Source organism: Pyxicephalus adspersus, chromosome 7 (assembly GCF_032062135.1).
Source record: "Pyxicephalus adspersus chromosome 7, UCB_Pads_2.0, whole genome shotgun sequence".
In the NCBI taxonomy this organism is placed as follows: Eukaryota; Metazoa; Chordata; class Amphibia; order Anura; family Pyxicephalidae; genus Pyxicephalus; species Pyxicephalus adspersus.
Genome location: NC_092864.1, coordinates 11,476,440 through 11,488,681, shown reverse-complemented (window position 1 = coordinate 11,488,681; position 12,242 = coordinate 11,476,440). Strand labels below are relative to the sequence as shown.

The 12,242-nt window shown below is 40.4% G+C and overlaps 1 protein-coding gene across 3 annotated transcripts in view; it reads left to right on the top strand.

Annotated features, from left to right (window-relative positions):
- Window positions 1–12,242, top strand: part of CACNA1H (calcium voltage-gated channel subunit alpha1 H) — a 309,639-nt gene that overhangs the window by 263,495 nt on the left and 33,902 nt on the right. For 2 of the 3 annotated variants that reach the window (XM_072417470.1, XM_072417467.1), the window contains exons 20-25: window positions 1,130–1,198; window positions 1,334–1,518; window positions 6,189–6,315; window positions 6,768–6,893; window positions 7,691–7,780; window positions 8,139–8,352. In XM_072417470.1, coding sequence (XP_072273571.1) covers window positions 1,130–1,198; window positions 1,334–1,518; window positions 6,189–6,315; window positions 6,768–6,893; window positions 7,691–7,780; window positions 8,139–8,352 — 811 coding nt within the window. The remainder of the gene's footprint in view (window positions 1–1,129; window positions 1,199–1,333; window positions 1,519–6,188; window positions 6,316–6,767; window positions 6,894–7,690; window positions 7,781–8,138; window positions 8,353–12,242) is intronic. The other variant, XM_072417469.1, reaches the window with a different exon arrangement.

Below are 12,242 nucleotides of genomic sequence, written 5' to 3'. Positions count from 1 at the left end.
CTGCCTCTTGGCAAATGTGCAATCTCTCGATGATCAACAGTCTATACTAGTGTTTCTCAACCAGGGTTCCTCCTGAGGTTGCTAGGGGTTCCTTGAGAAATGAGCACTTTGTATCTCTCAGGTCAGTTTAAGTGACACCAATGATCTTTTTGGCTATCTGTAAGGTTGACATTCTTCCCACTGGTCAGCAATGTAAGAGACAATATTACCACTGACCATCATACTAATCTACTTGTGAGCTGTGGATACAGTAATTATAGAGGGGGTTCCCTGAGGACCTGAAAGTTTTTTTAAGGGTTCCCTCATGTTAAAAAATGTCAGGAAACACTGAGCTAGGCTGTCATGGGAGAGCCTGGGTGATCCAGCTAGCTTAGAATGCATTTGGTCCAGGATTGGAAATATTTGCTAGCTAATAGCAAATAGTGCCTAGGAAAATACCATTCTAGGTTTGCTGGATGACCCAGGTTGTCCCATGATAGTCTATTGGAGAGCTTTTATAAATCAGTGATGTACTGTGTTGACTAAACTGCTGCTGATGGGTTTTTGTGCATTAAAGCCCCATCGCTCTTACCAATAAATCACATAAAAAAATTGTGTGCCTGGAATTTGATAAAAGGTGAAAAACCTGTTCAAGCTACGAGCTGGCTGCAAAGGACTCTTATTCTCTGTTGGAGGCAAGCTCTCTGCAGAGGTCTAGTATGCCCCCTACATTGTCAGAGTTACAGCTATCCAATCAGGGAACATGAGCTTTGTTGATTGGAGAGATCTGGCTCTGCAGGGGTGTGTCTGACCTCTACAATGCAACCACTTCTTCCTCAGACACGACAAAGTTTCTTCTGTTCGGCTACTGCTAGAGAACAAGCTTTTCTACTTATAGCTTTTTCACAGCAATAGCCCTAGCTTCCTGATTGATTTTGTCATTGGAAGACTTTGGATTGATGCAGTGATTTTTTTTTTTAACAGATACTTCTGATCTCTTATCTAATAAGTGATTGGATAATATATGTTGCATGTTCTGCATTAGATAGGGCCCCCAACTTCTGTCTATTGGTAACTTTCATTTTTTATGAACCTATTATAGCCTTTGCATTGCTTTTCATTTAATATCTTTATCATTTTTTATCCACAGGAGCGGATCTTCCTCAGTGTCTCCAATTACATCTTCACAGCCATCTTTGTTGTGGAAATGACAATTAAGGTAAAGTGGTTACATTGTAATAATATTTTCTAGAAAATTAATAATTGTGGTGACTATTCAAAAGTGAACATTACCAAAAAAAGAACACCACGATCATGTTTGCCTAACCTGGCTCTCGCCTCTTCCCTGGCGCAGGTGGTTGCACTTGGCTTTGTCTCTGGGGAGCGAGCGTACCTGCAGAGTAGCTGGAACGTTCTTGATGGAGTCCTGGTGTTTGTTTCCATCATCGACATCATCGTGTCTCTGGCTTCTGCCGGGGGCGCCAAGATCCTGGGCATCCTGCGGGTGCTGCGTTTGTTACGGACACTGCGGCCTTTGAGGTAAGGGTTTTTGCATTGTTTAAAAGACCTTTCCTTTGTAAATATAGAAGACAAAAATGAATACAATTTTGTAACCAATAAATATAATCATTATTGTTTATTCTGAATATTTATTTGTGAATGCAAGCAGTGTAAGTACCTGAATGTCATTTAGTATCACCCTCTTGCAGTCTCTGCACAACAGAGACTAGGTGAAGGAGAAACAGCACAAGAAGCTAATTAATTCATGTATTTACAGAGGTCATGATGATAGGAGGCACATAAGGGTGCATTGGCACTTCCTTTGACTTTTAAAAGGTTGCCTTAATGCAACGCACGTTAACATGTGACATTCATAGTCAGGTTGAAAAAAGACAAATCCATCAAGTCCAACCACTAGGGAAAAAATTACTGGAAATAAGCATATTCCTGAAAACCATATATACATGGCTGATCCAGAGGAAGGAAAATATTCCTGATCCTGTGAGATCTTGGTCTGCCGTCATTCCTTTCAAACTTATATTACTCAGTTATATTCTGTGCTTCTAGAAAAGCATCCAGAGTTTTCTTGACTACTAACTACTTCCTTAGGGAGCCTATTCCACATGTGAAGAATCCCTTCCTTATGCAGAGAATAAACTTTTTCTCCTATAGACACAAAGAGGGCCTCTTTGTCCTTTGCAATGACCTTAAAGTGAATAATGGGGAAGAGAGCTCTCTATATGAACCATTTAAATATTTATACAGGGTGATCATATTCCTCTAAAACGCCTGTTCTCATCCGCACCTTCACTTATGTGCATTAGCATACTACAAAAGTAAATGTGCCGTAATGTATTTATTTTGTTCCATTTCTATTAAAAATTATTCCACTTGAAAAGGATTACTATAAGTGTTCTTGTCCTAGAATCCAAAGAAAAAAAAAAAGAAAACTTTGACATCTAGTAATGTTAAATATACCTGCCCAAGTCAAGTGCCAGGGGATTAGCAAGGACACAGATGAGCGGTCTAGCTCCTCATGCAGCTGGTGTGCATGTGAATGACATTGATTAGCCTCCTCTAGACGTACTGCTGCTTTCTGCATCTGAACTACAAACCCGCCCTAATCAGACCTTGCATACACTTCATTCTCACTTGGCACCGGCTTCTCTGCCTCTAATGGGATCCTTCAGGTCCGCACTGTATTTTGACATAAATGATTATAATTTTTTTGTCAAGGGCGAAACGCGATTGCCAGACAGAATCACTCGGTGTTACACTAATGTGTTTTTTTTTTAAATTTATTTGCCTTCTCACGTACGCCACAACTTGGGGGAAAGAGCCTCCATAAAACGAAAAAAAAATAGGCTTTTAGTCTTTCCAGGAAAGAATAAATTATGTATAGCCGGGGTACAGCCAGGGTCATGTGACAGCTGATAGATGGTTGGCACTCCCTCCTTCCTTCCCCAACCCCATTCCTGAGCTGACAGCGGGGGAATTAACGGCAATGCAATGCCAAATCCAGTCACCTTCCTGAAAGTAGTTCCACTAGGTCTTGGCGCATTTCATTTTCTTGGAAAGAAAGACGAGTCAAGTAGCGTACTTGGTAGTAAAAAGATGTCAGGCTTCACAAAGTAAATTACTTTTCTGGAATTGAATACATTTATTCAAGGGGACGCCTGGCCAAAAAGAACAGACAGATTATTTCTACAGTTTAAAATGCTCTGTAATCTAGTATTCTTGGGGTTTTTTTTCTGTGGGCAAGTAAAGGACACGCATGCTAACTCATGTGTAAATATAATACTTCCAAGAATTTATGACCTCCTACAGTACAACTTACATTAGTGGATCTGGTTTAGAAAAAGTCTGTAGGACTGGAGAAGATTCTCTTGGGAGAACCTGGGTGATATAGCAAACCAGAAATAGATTTGGCCTGGGATTGAAAATATTTCAAGAAATTTGAAGAAATCTGTTCCAGGTTTCCTAGATCACCCAGTTTCTTCCATGACAGTTTATCTTCTTTAATAAATCAAACACAATGCCTTCCTATATCTTTGTCTCCAGAGTCATCTTTGTTCAGGCATCATCCAAGGTGCCCACGAAGAAGAATTTATCCAACCATGTAAATATCATTTGGTTTTCTAGGTATATATACAGTATATATTTATATATATATAACAACATTCCTTAGGGTTCCCAACCAAAGTATTGTGTTTTCATTCTCTTGGACAAGTAAATTCTGCCGGCTTATCTCTACACCTCATTCAGGTGGTTTTTCAATATGACTAATCCACCAAGAATAGGGGGAACATAGGATTGGTCCCACTTCTGGACTTAAAAATCTTTTCGTCTAATAATACCATTGGCAACAAGAAGTAAACATTTTGCCAGCAAGGCCAGTAAAATACCAACAAGGTGGCAACCTTACCATAAAGTTCTAAAGTGTAAGGTTGTCCAAGTTTTTCAAGAGGCATTATGATAAAAACGAAGTCATCCTTATGACCACAAGCCCTTTATGAAGAGATATTTACTTGGAAATGGTAGAATAATGAAAATGTAGAGATAAATAAAAAGCATTTTTGTTTAATATTTCTTCATGAATCTTTGGTGGTAATTGGGGTTATAGGAGGGGTGGATTCCTACACCTGTTGTGCAAATGGTATCCTTCATTCTCATCCCAGAAAGAACTGAATGTGTATTTCATTCTGTAATTTAGAAGAAGGTCTCCAACAATCCAATACTTTGTATCAACACATGAGGAGCCTGTGCTGACTAGTCAATGGGGATGCCCCCATCAATGAAGGATCTGGGAAGTATCCCTAACTAATGTCAATCTGATGCCACTGATACATAAAATTTTCATCATCCAGAGCTCAAGACCACAGTTTCTAACTACAAAGCACCACCTACAATTCAGGGCGGGAATGACAGTACCCAGTTCTAAGATGCTCACATCACATTTTGAGCTGGAGCCCTTTAAATATGACTGGTTGGGTCTCTGGGTTCCCAGCAGAGATACTTTTGAAGTCAGCACTCTTTGGATAATAGTGCATTGTACCAACTACGGTAACACTATATAATCTTTGCTGAAGATATTTCTTCCCAAGTACAGGTACTGAATAATTGCCATCACCTTCTTTTTGGACATTGCCCATAGGTGAATATAGGAATTTAGCTTGGCCAGTAGACCTGGAGTCTCGTCTGAAAGCTCAAAAGATGTTTTGCTGTCAAACACAGACGCCAGAACTATAACCATCTTTTTCTTTACAAGGAGCGATGGGGGCTAATAACATCTTTTCCCTGTCTCCCGCTGCCAGCGAGCAGCAGCTTGTACTTTCTCTCAGTCCTCTGTGATTTCATTAGAGATGTGAGCACTGAACAAGAATATGCAGGCAGAAAAATGCGAGCTCTGGAATTGTTTGCTGACCTCCCTGCTCCCGAGAGAGACACAGAGAGACTTGGGGACTCATTACAGTGTTTGTTCACAAACAGATTCCCCCAAACCCACAGAGGACGGCAGTTCAAGGCTGAGATTGACTTTGCTGGGGAGGGGGAAAAAAATCAAATGCGCAGGGCTTGGGCCTCAAATGCTTGAGTGGACCAGACATGATCAGCCAGCAAGAAGCATGTATGCTGCTTACTGGGGTGAGAGAAAATTGTTCATTCACCCTAAAAAAACTGTATCTGAAATAGTAGAAAACATATATATAAATTTGTGCATCTCTACAAATCAATGGCCAAGAGACAAGATTATTTTTTTAAGAATTATTACTCCTTTTTAAAAAATTATAAAGATGGTAAGTAGGGTCAGACTGGTGATCTTGGGCCCCCAGGAAGTGAGAAGGAGGGCCCACTAGAACGCATTGCTTTTGTGACACAGTGGCCCTTTTCTGTAGGGCAGCAGGGGAAGCACTAAAATCCTCCTCTTAGCAGCCCCCATCGCTCCCACCTCCCCCCCAGAAGTGGTTTATTGTGCCACCCAGAAATGATGCAGCAGCTACCCCCTCCCCACCCTATTTACATCTTTCCAAAAGTGACTTATTATCTTAGTTTCCTTGGCTCTTCACTCCCAGAAGTGGATTAGCTGCTCAGATCCTCCTCCTTCTAGGCATAAATCAGCAACTATCACAGCTTCCCTCCTCCCATCAGTTACCCAGCAGCTCAGCTCCTCTGGGTTCTCCTCCAAGGAGTCACTCAGCAGCTCAGCTCCTCTTGATTATCATCTTACAAGTGACTCTGCTCTTGCTACCCACCTCCCAGCAATAACAAATTAACCCAGCTCTCCCTGCAGCTCAGTTTTCCCTCTTTCACATCTTCTTCCTCCCAGAAATGACTCATCAGCTCTGCTCCCTCTCATTGAAGTCACTTATCAATCTACCAGCTTATTATTCTATAATGTAAGTACAGACCAGGAACTCTAGGAAGAGAATAGGGGTGAGTTATGCTGCTTAAAAATGTGCTTCTGATGTGAACTTTAAGACTGATTGCTCCACCGTGCCTGCTGCTACAGAGGTCAGTGAGGGCTTGTTTTAAGTATAGATTACTGCTACCTAAAGGGTTATAGCATTGCCAAATGTTCATTTCAAAAGGAAACTTATGAATACCTATACATCACTATATTTTATCCTTTTCTTGTAAGAACGTTCAGCCCTGGTATATGTGCTTTTTTGGCCAACTTTGCAAACCATATCCTCTTCTGATTTTCTTTTCAGGGTCATCAGCAGAGCACCAGGGCTTAAGCTGGTGGTGGAGACACTGATTTCCTCACTTCGACCAATCGGAAACATCGTCCTCATCTGCTGCGCTTTCTTTATTATCTTTGGGATTCTGGGAGTTCAGGTACAAGACAATGACAGAGCCTTCACCATTGCTGTGATCATAAGAGTGTCTTGTTGCATAAATGAGAGTACACATTAATAATGACATGTGCCATTGTTAAATCATTTTTGCTAGACACTGCTTGATAAATGATGTACATAGAGAATTTAAAGTGTGTGTTCTACTATTTTAAAGCAACATTTAAAGATAAGAGTTAAGTGATAATTTGTACAGATATTTGGCGATTATGTGGCTGTGCTTGCAGTCAATTACTTTATTCATGCTCTGCCCTTAATTCTCTTTCCTAGTAAAATTAAGGAAAAGAAAAATGTCCAAAGCAACTTTAAGATGGTGATAAAGTGTTTTAGGTGTTGGTTACTATCTTGGGAATGTCCGTGCCGATGATGTGAAGATACACTGAGGGCCTTGTTATCTGCCTTGCTATCTAGAATAAACCAACGTCTTTATTCCAGCTCTTCAAAGGCAAGTTTTATACCTGCGAGGGGCCTGATGTCCGCAATGTCACTAACAGATCAGAATGCATTGGGCTGCGCAACAAGTGGGTGAGACGGAAATACAACTTCGATAATCTTGGTCAGGTAGGTTGTAAAAATGATGGCTAAAAAACAATGAAAACTGGTATAGATGATAGTTCCCGACGTCAACCCACCACACTATGAAAGGTTAGCTGTTCCCACCAAGACCCTGAAATTACAGAAAAATATTTGTTGATCTGCCAATGTATGCACTTTGTTGTGAGTGCTGACACCATCTAAGGATTTTGCAGTCTAAGTGGTTTCAGCAATGCCCATTGATTGCATTTGGTTCAACAATGGGCACTGTGGATGGTGCAGAAGCTGAGCAACTCTTTGCTACATCACTAGCTCTGAGTCTTTAACAAGATCAGGATCTGGAGTAGTTAAACCTCCCTATGGGAGACTCTTTATGGTAGACCCCATGGGAGACCATCCTATGGGAGACTTCTCCCTTTATGGCACAAAGGGAGAGAAAGAAAAGTGGGTGGATGGCTGCTGTTCACCAGCATCTCCAAGCAACTAAAATATCAAGTTGGAATCATTTCCTACTGAGCCAATAGGCTATTACTTAACTTAACTGGTCAAGGAATATGCAGGTAAATACAAAGATCTTGAGTGCTAACCCAGGTAATGTGTTAAAGGTCAATCAATTGGGTTCTTCATTTCTATGGTTCTTTTAGATTTTTCACCTGTCCTCAGCTCTTTTCACCCCACCATCTGGACACCCTTTTCTTTTGTCAATGTTCTGCTTCTGCTAATATCATAAAAAAGTAGCCAATGGCTACATAATAATATTATCTGTTTGGAATTTACAAGTCCCTGAATGCTTCTGATGTAGACTGTACCCTGTCTCCTTCCAGGCCCTCATGTCACTATTTGTACTATCATCTAAAGATGGCTGGGTGAACATTATGTATGACGGACTGGATGCTGTGGCCCCTGATGTACAGGTACAAGGAATAAAACACATCTTCTTTGAAGTTGGCATTTAATAAATATGTGAATTGGTATTGCTGGGTTACTTTGAAGGTGGAGGCTCCAGTGCAATAGTTCCTGTCCTTTCTTTGTAAGTCTGGCTTAGTAGGTAAAGGAGCAAGGATGTACCTTGTACCTTTAAAACAAGTTGGCATTGTTAAATTTTATTTTAATTTATGATTTTGTCCTAATAATGGTCTTAAAGCTGTTTTAGTTTTTGACACCTGATATTTTTGCTGACTAGCCATGTAGACTTTCCAATTTACAGGTCAGTTGAACATCGTTCCATCAATATTGCACAAAGCTTAACCCAACTGTCTCCTCTTGTTGCAGCCCGTCCGGAACCACAATCCCTGGATGCTCCTCTACTTCATCTCCTTCCTCCTCATCGTTAGCTTCTTTGTCCTCAACATGTTCGTCGGTGTGGTGGTGGAAAACTTCCACAAGTGCCGCCAGCACCAGGAGGCCGAGGAGGCCCGGCGCCGGGAGGAAAAACGGTTGCGCCGCCTGGAGAAAAAACGCAGGAGTAAGGCGTTGTATATGTCTGGTCGGTAGACTGTTTAACCAATCTTTCTGAAGCTCTGCCTGCCGTAGTCTAGCTAGCTTCAGGCTGCGTAGAACCGTTCATACGCGGCCAACCGGAAGGAAATCTTTTGAGATGGAAACAGGACGCGAGCGGTCAGTTATTGAGGACAAAGCGGTGGCAGGATATTCTAAGATTCATTTTTGGTTATTTTAAAGAAATAGTTGGTGTAAAAGTATAATCCCAGCTGAAGGGAACATACAGCCTTAAAATTGTCTACCTGTGGTCCATAGCAAACCATCTGAATCTGGGTCTCCTTTTTACAGCTGGAATTAGATTAGTTGCTATGAACAATCCAAACCTCCTTCTGTTCTATCGTTTTTTTCTTGCTTTCATTTTCATTTTGAATCTTGAGTCTTGAGGAGCAGATGTTCTCCTTGTCTATACTTGTACAACATACGGCCCCATAACAACAATCCAGCCTTGTCTTAAGGTATGAAATGTTGTTGATATAAAAATAATATGATCATCACTTGATCTCTCCACCATTAGTGTCCATGGCTTATTGTTGGATTGCAGGTTGGAATTCTATATTAAAGTGTATGTCAAGGCAAATGGAAGCAGGTGAAATACTATAGCATATAAATTCCACCTCTACCTAAAACTGATATGTTCATTAATGAGGGGAACAGTGGCCTCTAATTATTTAATAACTCAATATTAGGGCTTAGCTACCCTCCCAATTTTAATCTCTTGTTACTGAGAAATTCTGGCAGATAGGTAAATGATAGTATGTGATCTCATATGGATCAAACACAGTGGTTCAATCGTGTGTAATTGATTAGTACAACCTGCTACTTGTGTAGCTTGCCCCATAGGGAGCCATTTGTTCCACCTAGAGATCATTTGCTGCTCCAAGTAATTAATAACTAGCAATTTGATTGGGATGACTGAGCTAATAACAATCTCCTGTGTATATATATTCTGAATAAATGACTGGCAGCGAACTAAGGCATACAAAGGGTTCATTACATTCACCCCTCTGACAATCATGACAATGTTTGGGCTTGGCGATTGGCTGCTCAGGCCCAATTTCATCTGAGGAGGAAGAGGAGAAGTATATTAGTAAAGTGGCACTTATATGAAGTCCATTGAATAGAAAAGCGTTATTGTTCCAAGTACAAAATGAAAGACCCATCTGGAATCTCCTCCTCTGACAATTTTCACACAAAGACTTAATTTTAGAGTAAAAGGGAGAAAGCCATGTTCTCCCATAGCCAGAAGCACCAGGTATTTACTGAGGGATGAAATGAAGGAACAGAGCATCTAGAAAGCTCAGTAGCAGCAGATGGGGTGACTGTTCTTCTTTGGAAGAACTTGTCATGTTTCCAAATGACAGGGTCTCTTTTTATCTCCCAATAGCAAGAGATTAAAATTGCTAATATAGCTTTGTCCTCATTAATGACCAATGGAAGAAAAAGAATGCCGTATGGTGGCCAAAGCAGATGGATGGGACTGGGATCTCTGGTGAAGGTATCAGATGTCACCACTTAAATCCACAAATGTAATAAGCATGTCAATCAACATGCCAGTATATGCATAAAAAATAAATATCAGTTTTGAGTAGACCCCCTTTAAAAACAATTCTTTAGCCTAGATTATGAAAAGCATACCTTCACTTTAAGGAATGTATTATGGATGATTCAGAAATGAAGAACACTAATGAAAGCAGGAAGACAAGTCAGGCATGGAAATCTGGATAAGATGGAAATGTGCATGTTGCATGGCTTTAAGTGGTTGACATGCATGACATATTTCTGCCACAAATTATATTACAGATGAATCTGTATTCCCACAGTGGAGTGTAGTTTAAAAAAAAAAATTCTGGCACATAATCTATAGGTTTTGGTCACTCCACCGTATGACGTATGGCTGTTTTGAGGAAGTATGGCTCTATGTCCTAATGGCTTCTGTAAAATGCTGGAAGTTTCCATTACCAGATTGCCGGAAGCATTGCTGGTCCAAACTAACTTTGCATGCAATGCTGCAAACCTGTTGTGTACCACAGTTCCAGCACTGCTCCAGGAACAAGCTCCAATACCAATGACAGCCTCAGAAGAGAGAGACAGTCATCCTTAGAAGTCCATTTGAGGTTGTAAATTTTAACCAGCTGCAATACGGTTGATTTACTAAAGAAATTTGGGTGGTAGACATAGCAAAGTGAAGTGTCCCTTTGCACTTAGCTTAGTAAATGAGATGAAGTTCGAGTGGCTTCAATACCTTACAAGGGAAACTCCTTTTTTTGGAAACAGCTGCAACAGAACACACAAGGGCAATTTATATGCCAACTAACTTCTAAGAACAATAAAGCCATGCAACATGTGAATTTTACATTTGTCCACATTTACACACCTGATATGGATAATTCAGAAACATGCACATGCATGTTTGCTTCAGATATATTCTTGTGTAAGGTGACAATTTAGGTTGTGTACTGCTTTGGTGCCTAAAGCCCAACTCCAAGTTCTTAAGTTTTCAATAGATCAGGAAAGCATTGGAGCCCCACTGCCACCTATAAACTGGACATGAAATAGGGAGATATTATTTACTTCCTATTCTGTAAAGAGAAACCTTCTCAGGTTCTAACTCTTCCTGACCTATTAAAACTAGAAAAAGCTTTTCCAAGACACTATTTTCATTCTCTGGCTTTGTTGCTCACAATTTTCACTGAAATACAGCATTGCATGTAGACTAATTCCCTACTAAACAAGGTTTGCTGTACTTACCTTTGGATGATACCTACTGTAACACTTTCTTAAATAAAATGACCTTGTCGTCTGCACACACTAGAGGCAGCTATTTTGTGGGGTTTGTATGAGCTAAAAACAGTTCTGTTGTTTAAAGTTATTTGTGCCTTATCATACTGCCATCCAGAGAATGGAAACTGAACAAAGGCTACAACATGGCTGCCTCTTCTGCTTGGAACAAAGTGGTGGGCTAACCCATGTCAACCAATGAGCTGCTACCTTACACATATATGTTGACCTTAGAAAATGGACAGGACTGATTGGTCAAGCTCAAAATTGGCAGCCATTGGAGAGCTAAAATGAATGAAATATATATTGTAGGTTCTGCTTGGTTGGGCTGGGGTAGCCTTTAATGTTCTTCGGCCTAATCAAGGACTGTTTGCAGAAGACAGGTCAGGTTTATTGACCTAAAAAGCTCTGTAAGACACAGCAATGCATCACTTTGGCCTTTGATGACTGACACTCATTCTGTTGCCTTTTCCTCTCAAACCTCCCTTTATGCGATCAGTACGTAGAATGCAACCGCATGTACCTGCATGCAATATCGAGGCTGCATGAGTAATGTAGGCCGAGCACTGAAACCGAGCAATATTTTGGAATGCTTTCTTCAACATAATGACTAATATGACAAATGTAACATCATAGGGACAAATGTTGACTTCTCGGAGAGGAGCAAGTCTTAAATATGGGGTGCTGGAAACTGATAGTTTCTTTTGAGATTCTCAAGGGTCTCCAGTCAAGGCTGACAAGGCCATAAATTTCTAGCTACTAATACCTTATCATGATCATGTATTTGTACCAATACAAGTAAAGGTTTATGGAAATTTATGTCCACGAACACTTTTGGCATGGAAACATTTGGTGGCATTCCATTGAACGGTAAATCATATCTCCAGATTTGGTTTCCACCATTTCTAAGTCCCAAAACCATCAATTTCTTTAAAAGTGGCAAGAAGACCAATTGACATCCTATTCTTGCTCTGTCTTTTTTAATTATTGATTAAGAAAAGGCAGTCTTCTTAGTAGGGGCATAGGAAGAACTGAATAGTTTCTAGTAAGAAAGGTTAAGTTCTAGGCAGACATAAATGAAAATAAATGATACATGGA